The sequence below is a fragment of the Pseudopipra pipra genome, chromosome 6 (assembly GCF_036250125.1).
Source record: "Pseudopipra pipra isolate bDixPip1 chromosome 6, bDixPip1.hap1, whole genome shotgun sequence".
Lineage (NCBI taxonomy): Eukaryota > Metazoa > Chordata > Aves > Passeriformes > Pipridae > Pseudopipra > Pseudopipra pipra.
The window spans coordinates 63,345,135-63,369,203 of record NC_087554.1 but is presented as its reverse complement, the minus strand read 5'-3'; the positions used below and the strand labels follow the sequence as shown (position 1 = coordinate 63,369,203).

At 53.2% G+C, this 24,069-nt stretch overlaps 1 protein-coding gene across 8 annotated transcripts in view; it reads right to left on the bottom strand.

Annotated features, from left to right (window-relative positions):
- The window catches only part of TRIM9 (tripartite motif containing 9), a 63,391-nt gene extending 45,330 nt beyond the window's left edge, over nt 1-18,061 (bottom strand). For 5 of the 8 annotated variants that reach the window (XM_064659652.1, XM_064659653.1, XM_064659655.1 and 2 more), the window contains exon 1: nt 17,157-18,057. In XM_064659652.1, the coding sequence (XP_064515722.1) occupies nt 17,157-17,972 (816 nt within the window). In that variant the 5' untranslated portion in view covers nt 17,973-18,057. Of the gene's footprint in view, nt 1-17,156 lie in introns of all 8 variants that reach the window. The other 3 variants (XM_064659657.1, XM_064659654.1, XM_064659650.1) reach the window with 3 other exon arrangements.
- Nucleotides 18,062-24,069: the final 6,008 nt, after the last annotated feature.

The following is a 24,069-nucleotide window of genomic DNA, read 5'->3' as shown; positions in this document are numbered from 1 at the left end:
TGGACAGGGCTTGGAGCAACCTGGTCTAGTGGAAGGTGTCCCTGCTCATGGTAGGGGGTTGGAACTAGAGGAGCTTTAAGGTCCCTTCAAACCCAAACCAATCTGGGATTTCGTCTCCTTCAATTTTTGCTGCTGCTCCTGGGCTGGACTTGAGCTCTCAGAGGTCCTTCCTAATCTGAATTTTCCTCTGACCAAGGCTGTAACACTAAAAAAAAAAAAGAGCTTTTTGCCTGCCATGAACATCTTTACCCGAGCAGAGATGCTCCCACCTTGTCACCCCCCTGGAGTTTCACCTGTTTTCACCACTCCCAAACCCCTTGGGCTCCACAGTCCTTCCTCTTCCTATGAGATTTCTCTGCATCAGAGACCAAGGGGCAGGTCCAAGGACCAGGATTTCACATTTCCTTCAAAGCACTGCTGTAGAAACACTCCCCATCACCATGGATACTGGAGCCCTGGGAATGCAACACTCACCACAGCAGTGCAGAGATGCTTGGGTGGATCCTGCCAGCAAAATGCACCATGAGGAAGCTCAGAGCTCACCTCAAGTGCAGGAAAAACACAGTATTTCAGCCTTTCTCCTCTGTTAACTCCTTCCTCCAGGCACTGAAGTCTGAGCCTTCATGTCCGGATGCAAGCTTCCCAAATTGGAAAGGGCTGGATTTGGGATTACTCCCAAAATGTGATAGCAACCAGACTATATTTGGTGCTGCAAATACCCAAAAAACCATCCTGGATTTCAGAGACTCCAAAACATGGAGGGAACAGGATTTATGGGGAAGGAGAGGGACGGGAAAGCACTTCATTCCCAGACTTAGAATGACCAGAATTGCTACCTCAGACAGGGAGCAGACTGTGCCAGATCCCCTGTCCCCATATTGGGTGGGCACAGGGGGAATTTGCCAGGCCCTTGCCCTCCTCTGGCTGGGGGCTGGAAGTGGCCTCAGGAAAACAATCCCAAACTCTCCAGCTCCAAGGCCAGACTGGTTTTCATTTCTCCAGCAGGTACAGGCTGCAGCACCTTGCTCCAGAGTCACACCAATCCCTGGGGATTTGCTCAAGGGCTCCAAAAATGTTCCAAGGGGCAAAGGACCCAAATCCACAGTTCCCTCACTTGCCACTTTGCAGGCACATAATCCCCTTGGGAAGCAGGACATCGTGGCACAAGGCAGGGAGGAACAAGCAGCCTGTGGAAGTGGTTTAGCACCAGGTTCTCCAGGAAGGAGCCTCCCAAAGCCAGCAAAGGTGCAGGGCAGTGCAGGAAGGTGGGAATTCAGCAAGTGCAAAGATTGAAATAACTCTGAGGATCCCAAATTCCGGCTCTCCCAGTGCAATTCAGGAATGAGCTCTTTGGAAATCCTGCTCTCTCAAGCTCAGAAGGTGTTTTGAAGTGGCCTCTTGGGAGCCCACACCAAGATTTCCAAGGAAAGTAAAACACAGGGAGAGGGACTAAGTGATAAAAGCACTGAAGGCAGCAGGAGACTGGGAAGGGTGGAGAGAGGGGAGGATGGAAATCCTTCTAGGGCAGGCAAATGGCACTGGATGGATTATGATTGCAGATCCATTAATAAAAAAGGAGGAGGAATAAATCAATAATCCTGGAAGAGCTGAGATAATGACTGCCTTTAAAAAAATTAATCTTTAATAAGAAAGGACGTCTGGCTAATTAGGAAGTAATGAAGAACTTGTCAGTGTATGTACAGAGAGCGGGGAGGTGAGGGGGTTCCATAACCCACAACTGGAGGATATCCGGATCACTGGAGCTGAGCAATCCATCCTGGTGCCACGAGGGAAGCAGTTAATGGACCCCCTGAATCATTCATGATCATTTATGAAGAAGTGAAGAATTCAGGAAATACCAGGGGATAAGAGAGGGGGGGAAATAATTCACATTTGCTTGAGTTATAGGGTTTTTCTTTTCCAGAGGAAAGAAAAAGCTTCCAAGACCTTAAAGAAAAACCAGGCTGAGGAGGAAAAAGGAGAAAAGGAGCCACAAACATAGTAAACACCTCTAAAAGTCCAGGACCTGACCAGTGAACAGAGCACCTGCTCAGGAGAAGGGTCTTAGGAGCAGCCTGTACACACACAGCAGAGGGGCTTCGGGGGCCTGACAGTGCTCAAAGGTGCTCTGGAGGGTATGGGTTTGTTAGAGATGTTTACACGGTGCAGAGGAGAGGGATGCAGGGACTCCCAAGGGTGTCTGAGGTGGGATCATGGAATCACTGAGCTTGGAAAAGCCCTCCAAGATCATGGAGTCCAACCGCTCCCCCAGCACTGACCCACGTCCCCAAGTGTCACATCCACAGGGCTTTTAAACCCCTCCAGGGATGGGGACTCCACCACTGCCCTGGGCAGCCTGTTCCAATGTCTGACAACCCCTTTGGTGAAGAAAATTTTCCCTAATATCCAAACTGAACCTCTCCTGGTGCAACTTGAGGTCATTTCCTCTTGTCCCATCCGTGGGATGTCCACCCTGCAGAGCAGGATGAACAACAGACCCACTCCAGTGGGATTAGCCCAGTGCTCTGCTTGAGCTCATTAGCCCCAACTCTTAATTAGCTCCCAGGCAGTCAGCTTGAGTGTCCCTGCCACAATCCCTTGGATTCACAATCCATATGCACAGGACCAGCCTGGGTTGTCCCACACTCTGAGACCTGTCTGTACCATCCAGGGCAGCCCTCGTGCTCCCCTTCACCTCCAGCCTCTGTGAAGATGCTGTGGCTGCTTCTCACAGCAGCTTGGAAGGAATAAAGAACAAAGGTTCTGCTCATGAATGTCCCAGAAACACAGAGGTTTTTAATATAACTCTAAAACGTGGAGCTTGAGCTTTTTCTGGTGGCACACTGCAAGGCAAGGAGTGAGTTCAGAAGTGCCAGGGCCTGTTCCTTTCCCTTGAAGAATTTCTCCTTATTTAAATAGGCTTCTATTTAAACTTACATCCAATTTTGAATACAGAAGGGAAAAGCAGCTCATTAAGCAAAGCTTGCCCAGGCCTGTCCTTCCCTCCCTCCTCTCACACCCAGGGAAGGGGCTCAAAAGGCTCCCAAAACACACTCACTGCATGTGCAGCAGAACCAGGAGCAAACAGCTCCGTGGGTTCCAAGCTGCCACAGGCACTTCCAGCGTGGAAAGCCACTGAGGAGGGACCTGTGTGTCATGGGATAAGCCTTTAAGAGGCTTTGGACACTTCCAGGGATGGGGCAGCCACAGCTTCTCTGGGCAACCTGTGCCAGGGCCTCACCACCCTCACAGCCAGGAATTCCTTCCCAATATCCCATCTAACCCTGCCCTTGGCAGTGGGAAGCCATTCCCTGTGTCCTGTCCCTCCATCCCTTGTCCAAAGTCCCCCTCCAGCTCTCCTGGAGCCCCTTTAGGCACTGGAAGGGGCTCTAAGGTCTCTCCAGAGCCTTCTCTTCTCCAGGTGAACACCCCCAGCTCTCTCAGCCTGGCTCCAGAGCAGAGGGGCTTCTCCTTGGAGCATCTCCATGTCCCATCTAGGGCCAGGGATAGTACAGGTATTTAATTACAGACTATATTATCTTCCACTCCAAGCACAGACATTAAAAATAATCATCTATATATGAACTCTGCCTCAGAATAAATAGTTATTTTTTGCTGCAGAGCTGTGCAGTCACCCAGACTACCTGATTTTAAAATATTCTCTGCAATGAAGAGGTAGATTGATTTATTTATGCACATGTAAAATGGTGAAGGCAGCAAGTTGTTACATAAACTGTTATATAAATTACCTACCAACTGCATAGAAATGTTCAAATTCCACCAACCTCATGCTGAAGGATTCAATTACTTCAAGTCATCACAGTTATTCCTGACATCCAGGACAAATGAAGGAGGAAGAATCTGGCCTTAAATTAGACACTGGACACACATTTGTGATATTACTTGTATTCACAGATCTCTTGGCTTCTTCAAACTATAACATTAAATCAATTTGGAGACCCCCAAACCAAGTAAACTCTTTAAACCAAATGACTGCAATAGAACAAATATTGATTTTATGGGCATTTTACTGAGGTTAAAAGCTTTTCCCAGAGATGGTCATTAGGCAAACAACTCTGCTCCAGATCCCTGCAAAGCACAGTTAGGAACAGGTCATATATTACAGCAGAGTGTAAAGCAGTTTAAATCAGCCCAGCCCCCCTGAACTCCACACTGCAGCACAGGCTCTTGCCAGGTGATGATGCTGGTACTGTAAACTTCATGATATTTAATTTAAATCAACTGTGTTTTGGGTCATGTACAAGTAAAGTGGGTGTTTTCTTGGGTTCAGGAACCCTGCTGGGATGTAAGCCCTTCTGGAATGGCTGAATAAACACAAACCCCACTGGTAGGCTTTTGATTTAAATTACACTTATTTTACTGTTTGTAACACACAGGGTGGTGAAAACCAGATCCACTGGAAGGGAACTGATCCGTGACTTACCTGGTGACAACTCTGAATACATCACAGAATCAGAGAAGGTTTGGATTGGAAGGGAACTGAAAACTCATCTTGTTCCACCCCTCTGCCGTGGGCAGGGACACCTTCCACTATCCCAGATTGCTCCAAGCCCTGTCCACCCTGGCCTTGAACACTTCCAGGGATGGGGCAGCCACAGCTTCTTTGTTCCAGTGCCTCACCACCCTCACAGGGAAGAATTTCTTCCTCGTATCTACTGAATCAACCCTCTTTTCATTTAAAACCATCGCCCCTCATCCTAATTACAACAGGCCCTGCTAAAGGGTCTCTCCCTCCCTCCAGGAGGCCACTGCCTGCTTTGTAAAGCCCAAACCTCTTGGACCTGGACACGATTCACAACAACTGCAAACAATTCACAGCTTTGCTGAAGCCAAAGCCGTGGCATATGGCAGGAAGGGCTTTTATCCCTCCCCACACACAGCCTGTGCAGTCGTGACATAAATTATCCCTCCGACGCTCCTTTCGCTGCACCGCGAGATGAACTGAGATGCCAAACGCTGAGGGCACAAGGTCCTGCCAAAGGATGATCTGTGCTAATTGCCACCAGTGACCTTGTGTAATGTCACTGTCACTGCCTCTGCCAAGCTGCATCTGATCCCAGGAGCTGACACAGCACCGTACGAGCATCTCACGTTTCCCCCCTGGCTGGAGAAGCATCACATAACTGCAGGAGGTATCCCCTCAAACACAGCTCGTGTTTGATTGAGGCCACCTTCCACTAGACCAGGTTGCTCCAAGCCCCATCCAACCCAGCCTGGAACAAACTGAGTAAAATACCTTTGCCTCTGAACCCTCCCCAGATGCTGAGGCACTACAAGATGGGGGAGGAGAATGTTGAGAGTCCTACCTCCTTTCCCCTCTCCTCCTCTACCTTTCCACCCTGCAACAGGCACATTCCTCCAAACTTCACACAACGATGAGACATTCCAGAGAATCACAGAATCAGAGGTTGGAAAAGACTTGCAAGACCATCGAGTCCAATCTGTGCCCAATGCCCACCTTGTCCCCCAGCCCAGAGCACTGAGTGCCATGTTCAGTCTTTCCCTGGACACCTCCAGGGGTGGGGACTCCACCACTGCTCTGCACAGGCCCTTCCAATGCCTCATCACCCTTTCCATGAAGAAATTCGTCCTGAATTTTCCAACCTGAACCTCCCCTGGCACAGCTTGTGGCCGTTTCCTCTCATCCTGTCCCTTGTTCCCTGGGAGAAAATCCTGACACCCAAATTCCTACAACCTTCTCTCAGAGAGTTGTAGAGAGCAAGAAGGTTCCCCCTCATCCCCCTTTTCTCCAGGCTGGAACAGATCAGTGTGCTGGCTTTCCTCAGGCACCTTCCTATTGCTCATCCAGGAATCCCATCTCAGGCCAACCAGGCACATCTGGCACAAGCAAACAGCAGGCCATGGCAACACGAGCCAGAATCCTGCTGCAACAGGCAGCTGGTCAGCTGGCAACTTGGCAGAGATGTGGGCAAGTCACCTGCCAGCCAGAAATGGAGGAAACATCCTCCTTGGAGCTGCCTGGAGCGTGTCCTTGCCCATCTGACAGCCCGGCACCGCGGCAGGAAACCAATAGAGAGCCCAAGTCAGAGATGGATCGGCTGCTCAGTCATCTGGTCCCAGCTCCAGAAGAACAGCACCATTCCCACAGCCAATACCATCAAACAACCCCCTTGCCCCTCGCTCTGGGTTGTCATCTCTCGTTAGCAGAGCAGGGGGAAGGAGCAGTGCCCACCCCCCTCCTCCTGCCAGAGGGCGAAATCCGAAATGACACAATATCACAACTCTTTGTTGTTGGCCAAAAAAAAAAAAAAAGAGAAAAAAAAAAAAAAAGAAAAATCCTATATCCACAAATTTTTAAGTGCTGTGCTCCGGGGGAGGTGAGAAATAATCTCATAGGTGAGAAACTCTGTCTACGCACTCGCTGTGATTCACCAGGCTGTGGGCTCAGCAAATGCCCTTTCAGGCCCTCGTTTCCTGGGAACTGAATGTCAGGATGGGAGAAGTGTTGGAGCAGGATGGATACGGGAGCTGTGTGGGTTTTATGTGACAGCGCGACACGAACCCACCGCTGCTGCTCCTCCTAGGAAAGAGCCTCATGAGGAGCTGGCTGGGGATTAAAAATGGCACAAGAAAGAGGGAGTCAGCTGAACTACAAAGGAGCACCGAGGAAATGTGTGTCGGGACAATCAGAGGCACTTTGACTGCTCCCACAGACAGCAGGGCTGAGACTTCAGCGGGTTTGCCATGAAAGTCAAAGCTTGTTTTACACTTCTGTCTTGTACCCTGCCAAAGAAAGAGCTCTGTGTTCCCAGGAAACAGTGGCATCTGTCACGGAGCCAAGGGACAATGCCGTTAATCCGCCCCTGCTTGCACATCAAGGGCTCTCACCAATTTACCATCTCAGACACCCCAACCCCTGAAAACATTTAAGTCACGCCCCGAAATCTCTGTGACTTCAATTTAAGCCTGGGCAAGTATGGAAGTGCTTTCCCAGGGAGGCTGATGCTCTCATTATGTCCCTGATGGGATTTCACCCAGCCCTGACAGCTCCGGCGCCCTCCGCGTTGCTGGAAGTTCCCAGAACATCTCCACGTGAATTCACATCACACCACCATGGGGCTGCTGGGCTGGAGGAAAGGGAGCTGTGCTAAACACACATTCCCAGGAGGCAGCTTTGAACCAGCCAGGGCAGTGGGAGGCAGGGAGAGGACGGACAGGGAGGCTGTGCAATTATTTGCTCAGGAGAACGAGGCAAAGCCTTGGCAGGGAGAACTGATCTCCAGCCCACCCCTTCCTTTTCCAGCATCCTCAGGGAAGTGTTGCCACAGTTCCCTCCCTCACTGAAGTAAGAACAGCCAACACTGCACCTGCCAGCATCTTCCCACTTCTCCCCTGCTCCAGGCTGGGTGTTTTGGGTAACACAGCTCAGCCCTGCCAGAAAGGGGAGGAAAGGAACAGAGGCTCTGACCCCAAAGCAATATGTCTTCATCTTGAAATCAATAATGTGCCTTGTTAGAAATAATCCATTTCAAAGCTTGACACAACCCCCCTCCCCCTTTTCCCGGCTTTACATCCTCCAGCAGAGAGACCACAGCACAGAATCAGAGAAACCTTTCTGGGCAGGGATGACACACTGGAGTCAAACTCAGACCTCTACAGATAGAAAGATCCTTCCCAAGCAGAAATCCCTCTGGCACAGCAAAGCCTCCAGCTAACAAAGGATCAGAGATCCTGGCCAGTCAGTGCACCAAGTGCTGAGCCAGGAATCCCAGAATGGTTTGGGTGGGAAGGGACCTTCAAAACAATTTTGTTCCACCCCCTGCCATGGGCAGCGACACCTTCCACTAGCCCTGGTTGCTCCAATCCCTGTCCAACCTGGCCTGGAACACTTCCAGGGATGGGGCAGGAGCAGCAGCTCCTACCATTGCCTACAGCCTGCAAAAGTCAAGAGGTAAAAAGCAGGGAGAAGAAAAACGGTGAAGTTAACAGAATTAGGGAATTAACACATCTTGAATCAAGGGGCACTGGCTGTCTGGGAAAACAGGGATTTCACCTGAGAAAACCCCAAGAGCTGCAGGTGGAAAGCAGAGGAGTGATGCTATGGGTGCATTATGCACCCTGCAGCATAAAGTAAAGCCATAAAACACCATTAATTCACAGATAGAGAACAATCCTGCTGCAGGGCACCGTGACAAGAGAAGTGAACTGACCGTGCAAATCCACAAGGGCCAGCCAGGAGCAAGGGGAAAAAGATGGAATGAAATGATTAAATGCAAGGGTCCAATGCCCAAAAAAAAAAAAAGGGATTCCTGGTTGAAAGATGCTCCACGGCCTCAGGGTTTGTGCAAACAGTTTAACTGACATTTCCCAGGTATTCAGGCTTTACACGCCTTCTCCAAGCTGGAAGCAGCAGCCCCAGTGTGGGCACCCAGGCTGGGATCTCCACATGAGGCATTTATTTGGAGCTGCAAACATGATCTTCCACTCCAGTGGCTCGGTGCTGCTGCATCTGCTTCCATGGAGCCCTGTTCCCTCACCCCAGCTGTGGATCCGACCTCCTCCTCTTGGGAAAGGCAACTGTGGCTCCAGCCCACAGCACTCCAGGCAGTATCCATGCATGCCTTATTAACATCCAATTCCCATCCTTTTTTTTTTTTTTTTTTTTTCAAAATCCATCAACTCATATAAGGTTAGTAAAGGGGAAAGGGTAATTAACACTGATGGGAAATCTCTCAACCCCTAGATCCCTCCCAGAGCAATTTCTGCTGCTACAAACAGAGTGTGGCCCTATTATCACCCCTGTATTTCTGTAACCCAGGGAATTTAATGGCTAATTAAATGCAAAATCATGAGCCAAAACCTAATCCATGCTGTGCCCACTGTGTTTTAGGTTGGCATCACCCCTGGCAGTCAGGGACCTCTCTGCTCTCACCTGCTGCTACAGCCACGTGCTGGCTCAAGAAAATTTCAAAATTAATTTGGTCCTGTTCTTTTCTACCTAGAAATTCTGCCCTTATCAGGAAAAGTCAAACCTCTGCTGGGCTTTTCCAGCCAGCTCTGGGACAGGCTGTTCCCAAAGCTGCATCCAGTTCTGGAGGCAAAACAGGAGTCAGTTCAGACCACAAACAAAATTTGCCTTTGACAGGAAAGCTGAATTCTCTGACCTGCTGTTTTCAGCTCTGGTCTCCTTCCTGCATTAATCAGGGAGGTGCCACTGGTATGGGGGAGAGTTTCTATATATTTCTATTGATATGTCCCCTTGTTAAAGAGTTTAACAGCTTTCCTTGTCATGCCCACCTGGTAGGACCCTCATCCACTCAAGACACCCCTCAGTGGAGGTACCAGAGCACTGGTTTACACAACCATCCTGCTCTGTCCACTTACAACTTGGATGGTCCATGGGGATTTGAAAAACTCACCCTGAGAGCTTTACCCCTCAGAGGAATTCCACACCAGGCCTCTGCCTCTCCTTCTAGGACATTACCTGAGCTAAGGTCACCAGAGATTTATACCACCAGCTCTCTCTGGCTTATGTGCTTGCTCTAAATAGATATTTATTCAGTTCATCCCAGTAGGACTATCTGAATGGACAGGGAATGAACTGGCTTATTTATAAGCCAATTTCACAGGTAAAACACATCCCATGGCCCTGTGGAAAAATGCTTCATCCCGAGAACAAAGCAGGGAACAAGGCTGACAAAAGAGCAGTTTTGAGAGTTGGGGAGTTCTTCTTTAATTATCCTTTCAAAACAGCTGGGAAGAGCAATGCAATTCAAAAGCACTCTGAATTAAATGAGTATGTGTGTGAATCACACAGGCTCATCAAGGGCTGATGAAAGTTCCTTGAAACTTCAGCAAAGAGAACAAAAGACATATGTCTAAAATACCTGGAAAGTACACCACAAAACTCCTAAACAGGATTTGGGGTTATATGTGAACAGGCTGTGGTAGGTGGAGAAAAGAGGTGAGATTTAAATTAGATATTGGGAAGGAATTCCTGGCTTGAGGGTGAGGATGCCCTGGCACAGGTTGCCCAGAGAAGCTGTGGCTGCCCCTGGATCCCTGGAAGTGTCCAAGGCCAGGTTGGACGGGGCTTGGAGCAACCTGGGCTAGTGGAAGGTGTCCCTGCCCATGGCAGGGGGTGGAACTGGATGATCTTTAAGGTCCCTTCCAACCCAAACCAGTCTGTGACTCTATGACTCAATAAGTGACACCAGGCAGATTTTTCCCTCTGAAAACCTAAGCTTTTGGGTGCTGGATTACTTAAAAGAGGAGGAATAAGCAATGCAGAGCAGCCCCAAAGCCTCCTGAGATGGTGTTCCCAACAAAGATCCATCCTGCACCACTGTCAGCTCTCTGAGTGCATCCTGTGAAACCTGGTAAATGAACAGCAAAGCCTTTTTCTCACCCTCAAGTCATTTACTTAACACCAGGTGCAGTTTTTGCCCTGCTTGTTAATTCTACTGTTTTTTCAGGCTAGGGATGTGGTGAGAGGGGAAACTCTGGCTGACACACCTGCTGAAAATTCCACAAAAGAGATACAAGAATTAGTCCCTGGGCTGATTTTTTAACTCATTCCAGCTGTGGTGCCCCTGACTTGCACCACAGTAAATGCAGTGAGAAACGTGGAGCCAGTGGGATCCTGCATTCATAAAGTGGCCAATAAAAGAAAAAAGATGTGGAGTGATTGGAAAAGGTTTGATATTTACAGAGTGCAGGAACCTTCTGGATGAAGATGGACCCAAGCAAATATCAGTCTCCATGTTGAGATGCTTTGAAGCCTTTGGAGGGCCTGAGACAAATGATGCAAAACAGCATCATCCTGTCAGGTTGGTGTGATTTTGGACTTCAGAATCACAGAATGTTTGGGTTGGAAGGGACCTTAAAGGCCAGATTTTTCCAACCCCTTGCCATGGGCAGGGACACCTCCCACCAGCCCAGGTTGCTCCAAGCCCTGTCCAGCCTGGCCTTGGACACTTCCAGGGATCCAGGGGCAGCCACAGCTTCTCTGGGCAACCTGTGCCAGGGCCTCCCCACCCTCACAGCCAAGAATTCCTTCCTCATATGTCCTCTAAGCTTCCCCCTGGAATGGATGAAGCTGCAGTGATTTACACTTGCTCTGAGATGGCTCTGGGCCCATTTCCATCTGCAAATAACTAAGAGGACATCTCCTGGCATCAGCTGCTCCACAGGCTCCAAGAACACCTCGTAGAACTTGCTGTACCACATTACCTTTGATTAAGAGGATATCTGTGTTTGCTCCTTCCTCCATTAACCGTAGTAAGTGCAGAGGGAAGAGCCACCTGGCAGAAAGCTGTTTTCTAAATAAATTAATGCAAGGTGGCAGCCTCACCTCCAGATCCTGGGCAAACACAAGCTGGTGTGAATCACAGAATCATTCAGGCTGGAAAAGGCCTTTAAATCACTGAGTCCAACTGCCAGGGCCACCACTGACCCGTGTCCCCAAGTGCCACATCCACAGGGCTTTGAAATCCCTCCAGGGAGGGGGACTCCAACACTGCCCCAGGAAGCTGTGCCAGGGCTGGACAACCCTTTGGGTAAAGAAATTTTTCCTGATATCCAATCTTAACCTCCCCTGGCACAGCTTGAGCCCATTTCCTCTTGTCCTGTCTGTGTTACCTGGGAGATCAATCTCACCTTGCCCCCCCCTCCTGTCAGGGGGTTGCAGAGCCAGAAGGTCCCCCCTGAGCCTCCTTTTCTCCAGGCTGAGCCCCCCCAGCTCCCTCAGCTGCTCCTGGAGCTCCAGACTCTGACATTTCCTTGCTTTTCCCAATTTTAAAGCATCTCAGCCTGTTTACCCCTCTCTCTGGAGCAACTGGGAAAACTGTTGGGCATTGCTGGAGGAGAGCATTGAACCTGTTGCTGCAGATGGCAGGTGATGGAGCCAAGGCAGTGGGATTTGGGAAGGCCCTCACACCAAGGCTTGGGAAAGAGCATTGCCTGACACAGGGAAACATTAAGGATTCTCCTCGCTTCTGTTTCAGCAGCAAATATTTTGCTTTGCAAAGGCAAACAGATCTTGGCCCTACAGCAACTCCCTGGATACCTCCCCAAGCTCTGGGGGCTACAGGAATTCCCACGGACCCGACAGCAGCACATTCCCAGTGCCTCAGGAAAGCAACTCCCCACAAAAGTTCCTCTGGCAGCAAACACAGGGGCCTGGCCAAGTGAGCTAATGAAAAACTCTGTCTGCTCACCCCTGACTTGGCTCCTGTGCCCGCTGCTCCCTGGGCACAAACTGAGAGGCACTGGCAGGGTTTTCCACCCCTGGTTCTCCCTAGATGCACAAAACTGCTGGAATAAAGTCCTGTTGTGCACAGGATTTTTGGTATTTAATAGGGCTTGCCCTGCATCCCTCATCCCATCTGTGCTAGTGACAGCCTGGAGGGGAGCTGAGGTCTAGGTGAGCCCTAATTAGCCTCTGATTACTGACCATCATTACTGATTCCACACAGCGTGGAATGCAAATTCCCAGGGCTGGGCTCTCTCCTGCAACCTGCAGAGATGCTGCAGGGGTTTGCAGTCTGAGGACAGTTTGTGTCTTTGGACTGGGCAATCCCTTCCCAGGCAGTCAAACCCCATGGAAAATTATAATGGAGAGCACTATTTACCTTCCACCGAAGTCAAGACCTGTTTCTGCTTCGCCACAAGAGGAACTGGACAGGCCTGACCTGCTCCTCAAGGCAGAGCAGAGTGTGATCCCACCCCAGAGCCTTGGTGTAGAATCATGGAATAGTTTAGACTGGAAAAGATCTCTAAGTCCAACTGCTCCCCAGCACTGCCAAGGCCACCCCTGACCCACGCCCCCAAGTGCCACATCCACATGGCTCTGAAATCCCTCCAGGGATGGGGGCTCCACCACACTCCTTTACAGGACTTGTGCTCTAGACCCTTCACCCCCTTCCTTGCCCTTCTTTGGATGCACAAGGCAAAAGGAATGTGACTGGGATGGTAGTGGAGAGAAGAGGCAACACCCCACGATCCCAACCCAAAGGAGAGGGAAGCTTTTTGCTCCACTGCCCCAAAAGTGAGCAGAAACTCTTCACCACGGAACCACCGACTTCTTCAGCTTTTTTTTCCCCACACAGTAGATCCAGGTTCACCTTTGCTGCAGTTGGGATACTGATCCCAAAGACAAAAGGAGCCTCTGGCAGGCATGACCCAGCCCAGGGAGGGTGTCCAGCCATGGTGTGAGAAGTGCCAGGGGCTCTGCAGAGCACAGCCAGATACACGAGTGATGGGCAACAATTGGATACCCTATGAGAGAGGGGCAGGAATAACTGCTCTACACCACTGCCTAACCCCAAAATCTTTCAAACCTGCTTAAAACCTGCTACCAGAACCCACAAACTTCTGGCAATCCTCTTCAACATGAACCAACAAGGGTAAAATGTTTTTTTGAGACAGAGTTTGATCTGGATGGATGGGATTTCGGGGCTGTCAGAGACAGGGAGACCCTGGAGATCCCTTCCAGTCCGTGTGTATTTGCACATACACACCCATCCATCCGTGTATCCTTCCATCCATCTATGCATCCATCCATCTGTAAAAACACAGCATCAAGCTGCTGAGCCTGCACTCACCACACACTTCCCAGCAAAAGCAAGAGGGACTCGGATGTGCAAAGAATAAATGATTCAGCTCCATCTTGTGCTTCTGCTCCTGATATGCCAAGCAGCACTCCAGCTTGCCAGGATAAAATCCAGACAGCTGCAATATCTGCACAAAACTGGGACAATTCAGATTAAAAACCCATTTTCCTCCCCATCTCCCTCTGAATATTTACCCCTCTCCCGACAACTGTCCTGAAAGGGAGATGGGAAGAGAGAGGATTTCTCACAATCTGTGTCCAGCTTAGAAATCTCATCTCCCTGAATTACAACCGACTGTGCCTCAGCACAGATTACTTTGAAAGGATCATCTGTGAGAGCCACACGGGTGAAAATTGGGGCAGTTCCCCAAGAGGCCCGTGAAAAGCCCTTTGCTCTCCCGCTCCAAAGCCGAGAGCACGGCTGCACTTAACGCTGATCGCCCCCGGGCTTGACAATCACCTACTGGGGCGTGAACGCTGCTGCTTTCAAGAACAACAGCTCATGGAGGCACTCCGGGGTCATCACAGGCTGCAGCGAGAGAATCACAACCTCCTTGGGTCAGAAATGAGCAGCACAGACGGATCCCGAAGAGGGATTTCACACGGAGAGGTGCTGGAACGGCAGAAGAGAATTCAGGAGCAGGGTGTAAACTAAAAGAAGGTCGATTTGGATTGGAGATTGGGAAGAAATTCTTGGATGGGAGGATGGGGGGGCCCTGGCACAGGTTGCCCAGAGAAGCTGTGGCTGCCCCTGGATCCCTGGAAGTGTCCAAGGCCAGGTTGGACAGGGCTTGGAGCAACCTGGGCTAGTGGAAGGTGTCCCTGCCCATGGCAGGGGGTGGAATGAGATGGGCTTTAAGGTCCTTTCAACCCAAACCATTCCATGATTTTTTAAGCCTGTCCTTTCTTAGGAGATGGAGGTAATCATTACACTGCTCATCAGGGAGAAAAGATCAGGCAAAAAGGGGCAGACACCCTTTCAGCAAGTCTGGCTCGTGCCAAAGGCCTGTCCCCTCAAAAAAATAACACCCAGATACTTTTCCATGGGTTTCACTTCTCACATCTGCAGGTGTTTTGGTTCCTTAATGCCCAGTTCCAACCAGGATAAAAAGCTTGAAGCTCCACAGCATTGATTTTATAGTTTGGATAACAAAAATCAAGGCCAATAGCCTCTTCCCTTGATTTTGTTAGATGGCACCTCAGGGAGCAATCTGAGCTCTGGCCCTGAAATCACTCCTTCAATTATACCATAACACCATATTTGACACAAGAGACTCTCTTCCCTCCCCCAACAAGCAAACACCAGGGAAGAGCCACGGACCCCTGCAGAAACACAGCTCACTCGAGGCAGGTGAGACTTCACTTTTCAATTTCCAAAAATCTGAAAGCAATTGCACGAAAATCATTATCTGAAATAACAGTTACAGCTCCACGTCTGTTACCCACATCAAGGAAATACTGCGTGGCCACAGCTCTCCCCTGGGAAAAGGTATTTTGAAGGAAAGGCAGAGCATTCAGGGAAGGATAAACCATCCTAATCAAGAACAAAAGGACTGGAATATTTGAGTACTTGCACATGAAGTTGTGCAGATGCTCATGTGTGTATCAGTGCGTGCCTTGCTGCACCTCAAGCAAAGCAGGGGAAGCCAAAACCTTATGGAAAGGCCTGATGCCTGTGAGATTTCTCTTGTTTTGTAGCACAACACCGACAGCTGGACCTGGCTCTGCTCCTGCTCTGAGAGCCCAGGCCAAAGGGGTTCATCCTGCACCAAGAGCTGAGCCAGCAGGACCAGACTCTGGAGAACAGGCTGCTCTTGCACGGCGAGCACTCGCTGGGTTTCGTAACAGGCAAGAGGAATAAGATGCTCACGGCATCCAACAGCTCATGCCATGCTAGCACAGAATCATGGAATGGGTAAGGCTGGGAGGGATCGCAGTGGGTCATCTGATCCAACATCCTTGTTCAAACAGGGATCCCCTGTCACTCAGGACTGTGCCCAGGCAGCTTTGGAATACCTCTGGTAAGGGAGACTCCACAGCCTCTCTGGGAAGCCACATTAGGATCATGGAATCACAGAATTCCAGAATGGTTTGGGTTGGAAGGGACCTTAAAGCTCATTCCAACCCCCTTGCCATGGGCAGGGACACCTCCCACTAGACCAGGTTGCTCCAAGCCTTGTCCAGCCTGGCCTGAACAGGAAAGAAGTTCTTCCTTACGTTCAGATGGAATTCCCTGTGTTTTTGTCTCTGTCTGTTGCCTCTTGTCCTATTTCTTGGCACCACAGATAAGAGCCTGGCTCCATCCTGTGCCACCCTCCTTCAGAGCCCCCAGGCTCCTGTGATCAGGTCAGCAGTCACCTGTGCCATGGTGCTCCTGCTGGCCTTGGGATCACTGACTGCACCCTGTGCACGAGGACAAGGGCAAGGGCACCAAAACTGCTTTGGCACATGAGCCTCACCTCTATTGGAGCGCTGGGAAGCCAGGGAGGAGGAGTTCCTGCTCCCAGCAAAACGGGGTCAGGAAAAGCCCCTTCCAGCAGCTTCAGGCACCACCGAACCCTTCCTCCCACAACAACACAATGTGTTACCCTTTTTGGGGCACCATGACAAGCGACAGCTTGTCCCTGCGTGCACCCACTGACCCAATTCGGGGTGCAGAGCTGCATCCCAGCGACCCGCATCCTCCACGGACCACGCGCTTCCAAAGCATGACTGAGACATTCCTGGAAAGCAATCCAGCCGAGTCCCTTCCACCAGGCAGGTCACACCCCCCCTCACTCCCCAGCTCCTTGTCGCAGGTCGCCCCACCTGCTCCTGCCTGCTCAGATTTGCCGGAGTGGGGGCCAATTATCCCAATGTTCATCCAAGGAGTGACGCCCATCCCCTTGTGCCCTGTCCGCCCGCGTCCCAGTCACTTCTGCCCCAGTTCCTACGGTCACTGGAGGAGGGAGGGAGGGAGGCAGCGGGGTGGACGAAGCTGAGCTGGAGCTGATGATGGCACATCCCTGCCTGAAGCGCTGGGATCCTCTCGTCCAGCGTGGACGTGTGCGGGAGCGAGTACGCTCCCGAGAGCTGATCAGTATTCCGCGAGAGGCTCCGCTACCGCGCTGCCATCCCTCCATCCCTCCTCCTCCCTGTGCCTCCCCGTGCCGGAGGAGGTGGCACCCCTTCCCCAGCAGCACCCGCCAGCACCCCCAGCTCCCGCCCCCCCACATCCTCCCCCGCCAGAGATTTCACACCTCCCTCCTCCCGAAGCCACCGCTCCCTGTTGCTTTCCCGGCTCTGCGGCGCAGATGTCCCCGATCCACCTCCGGGCCCTGCCAGGCGTGACTTGGGGACCCGCGGGGGAGCATCGTCTGCACGATTTGGGGACACACGGGAGCATCACGTGCACGATGCCAACCTCCCCGTGCCGGGAGGGCAACGCTCCTCTCAGCAAGGCTCCAAAACGCAGCGGGAGAGGGCGGGCGGGGGTGCTGGGGAAGATGTGATGTGCGGGGTCAAGGTGTGCCGAGCAGGTGCCCCTCCACAGCGGGGAGGGCACCCCGAGGCCGGGGCTCACCTTGTGGAGCTTCCACATGGCTCCCAGCGCCTTGACCTCGTGGCTGGAGTGCTTGCCCTCCTCCAGGCACTGGTAGCAGACGGGGCTCTTGCACTGCACGCAGTACATGCTGTGGTTCTCCAGCTCGTGGTCGGTGCAGGTGGAGATCTTGCGGGGGCTGAGCCGGCGGCTGACGCGGCCCTGGGCCGGGGGGACCAGGCGGTGCTTGGCCAGCGGCCCCCGCGGCGGGTGGCACCGCAGGCGGCACGGGTCGCAGTAGAACACGTCGCACTGCTCGCACATCACGGCCGCCTCCTTGGGCGCCTTCTCGCAGAGCTGGCACCGCAGGGCCGCCGCCCTGCCCTGCTGGTAGCGGTCGATGACGCCCTCGAGCAGCCGGTTGCGGGGGAAGCCCCGCAGCCCGCGCTCGTCCAGCACCAGGCTGCGGTGGCACTGCGGGCAGGTCAGGCACGCGTTGCGCGGCGGCGGCGGCGGCGCCAGCGCGGCGGGGGGCGGCGGGGCGGCCGGCGGGAACACCCGCACCCCGTTCGGGGACTTCTGGCACGGCGTGGTGGGAGCGCTGGCGAACCCCCCGTAGGAGCCGTAGCCGCTGTCCGCCTCGCTGTACAGGCTCATCTTGTCCAGGTCCAGGTAGTCATAGTCGGAGACGGCCGAGCCCGAGGCGCGGCGGCTCTGCGGGGACTCCGAGTCCGGCGTCTGCACCAGGATGTTGCGGGCGCACGCCTGGCACAGGTTGTGCGAGCAGGGCAGGATGATGGGCTCCCGGTAGAAGGAGCCGCACACCGGGCATTTCAGCTCCTCTTCCATCTCTTCCATAGGGGAACGGCGAGGAGCGGCGGCGGCGGGCGGTGCGGCGGCACCGGCGGCCGCGGCGGAGCCCGAGGAGCGCGACCCGCACCGCACCGCGCCCGGGCGCCGACTGCCGCCCGCCCGCCGCCCGCCGCCGCGCGCCGCGGCCTCGCCCCGCCCCGCGCCTCGCCCATTGGCCCGCCCGCCGGCGCGGAGGCGCGCTGAGCGCCGCCATTGGCTGAGCCGCCCGCCCGTCAAGACGCCCGCCCGCGGCGCGCGCTGCGGGGGCCGCGCGCGGGGCTGCGGCGGCGGCGGGGCCGGTGCGGGGACAGCGGGGGGACAGCGCCGATCGGCCCCGCTCCGCTCCCGCCCCGCTCCCGCCCCGCTCCCGCCCCCAGGAGCCGTCCCTGCGCCTTTGCGCCCCCCCCCCAAGCCCCGTGTTCCCCGCCCTGCAGCCCCGCGTTTCTCGCCCTCGCTGCGGACAGTGCGCGGGGCCCGCAGCATCCCGCCCCTGGGATACAGGGGCGCTCCCGCGTGTTCCCCCTCTTGACAGCGCAAGAGGTGACTTTGGGAGCGCTGGTGGCAGGGGGTCTGCTGAGGGGTTGGGTCGTGGGGCTGTAGCGGTGATTATCGGAGCGGCCGCGCGCGCGTGTGATAAATGGCATCGCGCTCGGGAATCCGACGGCTTTCCATGAATCGCAGCGCTGGGATGCGGGGATGCCCCGCGTGGGGAGTGGGACGCGGTCCCTGAGCCTGGGACGCCCCCGCGGGGACACGCTCCGCCACTGGAGAGCGGGAATGGGGCCCCGGGGGGCTCCCGTGGCTCTGCTTCTCAACCCTGCTCGCTCTGAAGGTCGACTAAGGTCTTCAAAATATCCTGGCAACGGGCAGCGTGGAATCGCGGGTCCTGTACAGCCAATGGAAAAATGAGATTGCTTGGAATGTCTCTGTATCATCTCTTATATCCCTCTCTCTGTGCACACATTTGGGGCTGCCCGTTGGCACAGATGCTCTGTGCCTCCCCTAACAGTGGCTTTGGACTGTGTCCAGCTCTGGGGCCCCGACAGCAGAAGGACGTGGAGCTGCTGGAGCAGATCCAGAGGAAGCCACGGGGATGCTCCAAGGGCTGGAGTCCCTCTGCTCTGGAACCAGGCTGGGAAAGCTGGGGGGGTTCACCTGGAGAAGAGAAGGCTCCAGGAAGACCTGAGTGGCCCTTCCAGTGCCTAAAGGGGCTCCAGGAGAGCTGGAGAGGGACTTGGGACAAGGGACAGAGGGACAGGACAAGGGGGAATGGCTTCCCACTGCCAGGGGGTAGGGTTAGATGGGATGTGGGGAAGGAATTGTTGGCTGTGAGGGTGGTGAGGCCCTGGCACAGGTTGCCCAGAGAAACTGTGTCTGCCCCTGGATCCCTGGAAGTGTCCAAAGCCAGGTTGGATGGGGCTTGGAGCAACCTCGTCTAGTGGAAAGTGTCCCTGTCCATGACAGGAGGTTGGAATGAGGTGTTCTTTAAGGTCCCTTTCAACCCCAACCATTCCAGGATTCTATGACTTCTCTTGGGAGAGGAGCCGTGACCTGAAAGTGTGGGAGCCTGGGGGCAGAGAATCCAGCCTGGGGCTGGAATTTGGAGCTCAGAGAGGCTGCAGAGTCTCTGCAAAGCCACTGTGGGGGCAGCGCGGGGCAGAAGTTCAGCTCCTGATCCCGTATGTGGGGTGGGGGGCCCCGGCCCAAAGGAAAGGATGGCCCTTTGCCACCGCTCATGGCAGTTCCTAATGATGCAGGAATACTGGCTTCAGGATCCTGATGCTCAGTGCTAAGCCATGGGGTGACACAGGGGGACTGGTGGCAGAGCTGGGGGAACTGAGGCAGCTTCACAGCAGCTCCCCAGGACTCTTGAGAGGGTGAGGACTGGATGCATCCAAGAGAGGCAGTGACCTGCTTGGCACTGGAAATGTCCAGACAGAGGGGCAGTCACCAGTGCTGGCTCCTCTGGCTGCTTGTATGTGCATCCAGAGTGCAGGGAACTGGTTTGGATCCCCCTATCCCAGAAATCAAGGTTATTTTTTGAAACACTCAAGCCACCACTTGCCACCCCTTTTGGGTGCACCCGATTCCGTGGTGGGGAGTTGGCAGAAGTACTGGGGGACACCCTGGGGCCGTGTGTCCCCTGCTTGATGGGACACACTGAGGGGCTCCGTGGGTCCATGCCATTCCTGGGATCCAGGGAGCAGGTGCAATTCCAAGCTCCCACATTGGTATTCAGATGGAGAGGCCCACGAGCTGAGCTGCACAAGGAAGGCACCACCATTCCTCAGCCTGATAAGAAAGGACAAGTGATAATGAGAAAAGGACTTTCCGAGTGTGTCTCTTTTCTGCTCCGTGCTTTGTTCTTCCCTTTCTCCTTCCTCAGGCTCTGTATCCACCGTGGCTTCCCCTGGACTCTGCTGTGCATTCCTCATTTGCTTCCTTTTGGTGTCTGCTCAGAGCTGGTCATTTTTTCCCCTGCTCTCATTTCTCGAGCTGCCCTTTTGCTGAAGTAAAACCATCCTTCCTTGTTTACCTCTCGTTTCCCGTGGCCATTTTTCACCCTGGCAGGTCTAGGATTGCTGGAGAGATCCTGATGATCATGGAAACAAGCAGAAAAAGGAAAAAGCCCTGCAAAGAGGAACAGGAACACAGCCAGCACATTTGGAAGCAGCACTTGGTCATAAACATTCAGCTATTTTCTTCTTGGCACTGCAGCTTGTGCCTTCCCTGTTCTCCCAGTGAGCATTCCCGTTCTCTGGCTGTGTATTATTTACAGCTGTCACACTTGTCACTGCCCTGAGAGCTCTGAACCCGCAATAATTACTTGTCCCAACTTCAGTTCATTTGTCTGATGTTGCTGTGATCAGCGATTCCAAGTTAAAGGATGGAGAAGTTGTCTTGTAGTAACTGGCTCCTGCTTTTCTCGTGTGGCTCTTGCCAGGAGCTTCACCTTTACAGAATCAGGGAATCATTTAGGTTGGAAAAGACCTCCAAGATCATCGAGTCCAACCTTTGACTGATCCTCACCTTGTCACCCAGACCCGAGCACTCAGTGCCACGTCCAGTCATTCCTTGGACACCTCCATGGATGGGGACTCCACCACCTCCCTGGGCAGCCCCTGCCAATGATTGACAACCCTTTCCATGAAGAAATTCTTCCTGAATTTTCCTGCTCTGTCTCCTACTGTGGGAATGTTGAATCCTCGTTTCTGTTGCATCCACCCTCTGCTCCGGGGGGATGTGGAAGATATTGTGGGGCTGAGATAAATTTAAGTCATGGGGGCTCTGGAAGTGCACTTGAATCCTCTTGGTGAACTGTAATAATGAGGACATCAATCACCTGCTCCTGGCCATCCCTCTCCATGCCCTGCCAGCCTCCATATAACACAGAATCACTGAATCATGGAATGGTTTGGGTTGGAAGGGACCTTAAAACTCATCTCATTCCAATCCCCCTGCCATGGGCAGGGACACCTTCCACTAGCCCAGGTCACTCCAAGCCCTGTCCAACCTGGCCTTGGACACTTCCAGGGATCCAGGGGCAGCCACAGCTTCTCTGGGCAACCTGTGCCAGGGCCTCACCACCTTCATAGTAAAAAACTTGGTTTTTTTTTTCTTAGGAATGCTGCTTGGGAGGCAGGGGCTGTTTTTTCCATTTTAACAAGTATTTTCATGTTGTTATTGTTGCCTTGATGACAAATAACCTGAACTTCCCTTGCTTTGGGCAACAGTGGGTTCTGAAACCTCCACGACTTTCCGTCTGTGCAGGTGGACGTGCAAACACGAGGCTGCTCCAAGATCTCCTGCTGGGATCCCCACCAGCAAAGGGATTGCAGGACATCAGGAAGGGAAAATCAATAGGATTCATGTTGCAGACTGGAGGGAGGAGCAGTGGGACACGGAGCTGAAGGCTGCCTGCTGCTAATTAATCTTCCAGCGTCATCCCTGTGATGGATCAATCTCTCATCCACGGGAAGCCTGATGGGATCTTCCCACAGGTGTGTTGCTGGCAGGGTCTTGGGAAGGTGACAAATTGTCTTGCTCACCAGCACAGGGCACTCAGGTCCAGGGTGGGATTTCAAGAGGAAAGGTGGAGTGGGCAGATGGACGGGGGGGGTAGTTCAGGTACTGGGGAGCCAGGATGGTGAGTTTGAGTTGATTTATGAGGCCCTGAGCTGGGCTAGAGCTAATAAATAAAAGAGAGGAGTGAGCCAAGACAAGAAGCCCTGCAGTCTCTGTATTCATCCCACGCCTGTAACACCTCAAAGTGATAAATTGGAGAGTGGACAAGGCCTCAGTGCTCCTGAGAGGAGGGGTTGGGACACGGCTGGGGATCCCCAGGGCCTTCCCAGAGGTGTCCTCATGCCACTGGAGAGGCCTCAGCTGTCTGATGGAAGCAGATCCTCCACTACCATGCGGGAAAACAGCTTCAGGCTCTGGAAACGTGTTTCCTCTCATGCCTGGAGGTGCCACACGTGGTGCCTTGTCAGCTACAGGGAGCCTCTGGTGCTCCTGTACAACCCCCTGTACAGCAACACTCCTGTCTCCCTGTGTCTGCTGGAAATACCTCAGTGGATGCAGCCAGAGGTTAAAGTTGTCTTTTTATGGCTCCAAGACATTGGCAGCTCATAACTCATCCCGTCACCAGCCAATACACCCTGCTCCTCCTTCTCTTTCATCATCTTGAGTGGATGAGCTCTTGGATGACAGGAGAAATCCTTGTTTATTAGTCCCTGAGTGAGTGACCTTGAAATCCACATCCCTGCTGCCATTCCCCTCCCTCAGGTCATTCACAGTTTTCAGCACATCCTGCTTTTCCCCATCCTGTGGACAGCTCCTGGCACTGGGACAGCTGCTGAGGTCACTCTCATCTTCCATGTCAAGATTCTCATCAGGAATGCTGGTGACATGTCGAGCAGGGTCCCAGGGCTCCCAGAATTCCAGCAGGAACTGCCCCCCAGCACAATTTCCAGAGCTTCTCTGCTGGTTACATCATTTGCTCCAGGCACCGTTCCGGGTGCGCTGAAGGAGCTCAGGAAGATGAAACCCCTTCCCATTTGTTTCTGGGGTCTCCTCTTTGCAAGGAAAAATGCCAGATTAGTGTGGATGATCAACCTGTGTTGAACCCAGGTGGCATCTTTGCCTATTTTATCTCACTGTCCCCAGCGTGAGGCATCCAGGAAATACTTTGTGCTTGTAGCCAAACCTTCAAGATTTTGAACATTTTTGATGCCCAGTTCTCCAGAATCCATTTCCCTTTGTCCAGGAAAGGTTCCTTCCCACCACTCAGAGCCTGCTGCCAGTTCTGCTGCCTCACTTCTGGCAGGGAATTGCATCTTCCTGGGGTAGTGGTGGGATTTCCTGTAGTTAGATGGATTATGGAAGTCAGAGGGAAGCTTCCCAATGGCAAAACACCCAGAGTCAGAATTTTTCCTGTTGTGTAGAAGGCAGGCAAAGATGCCCAGGACAAGAAGGACATGGAATTGATGGAGTGAGCACAGAGGAGGCCACGGGGATGCTCCAAGTGCTGGAGTCCCTCTGCTCTGGAACCAGGCTGGGAGAGCTGGAGGGGTTCACCTGGAGAAGAGAAGGCTCCAGGGAGACCTGAGAGGCCCTTCCAGGGCCTAAAGGGGCTCCAGGAGAGCTGGAGAGGGACTGGGGACAAGGGCCTGGAGGGAGAGGACAAGGGGAAATGGCTTCCCACTGCCAGAGGGCAGGGTGAGATGGGATATTGGGAAGGAATTCCTGGCTGTGAGGGTGGGGAGGCCCTGGCACAGGTTGCCCAGAGAAGCTGTGGCTGCCCCTGGATCCCTGGAAGTGTTTCAGACCAGGTTGGATGGGGCTTGGAGGAACCTGGGATAGTGAGAGATGTCCCTGCCATGGGACTAAATGGCTTTTAATGATCCCTTCCAACCCAAACCTCTGTGTGACTCAATGATCTCCTGCTCCCCTCTTGCCCCTGCTCCCCAACAATGACACTCTGGGCTCGTTTGGCCAATGAGCAACATCTCCAGACCTGTGTACCCAGTTCACCAGGGAAGTAATTCACTGCCACCCACACAGAGTGGGTGTTAAACAACCCTCTAGATCCTAACTCCTT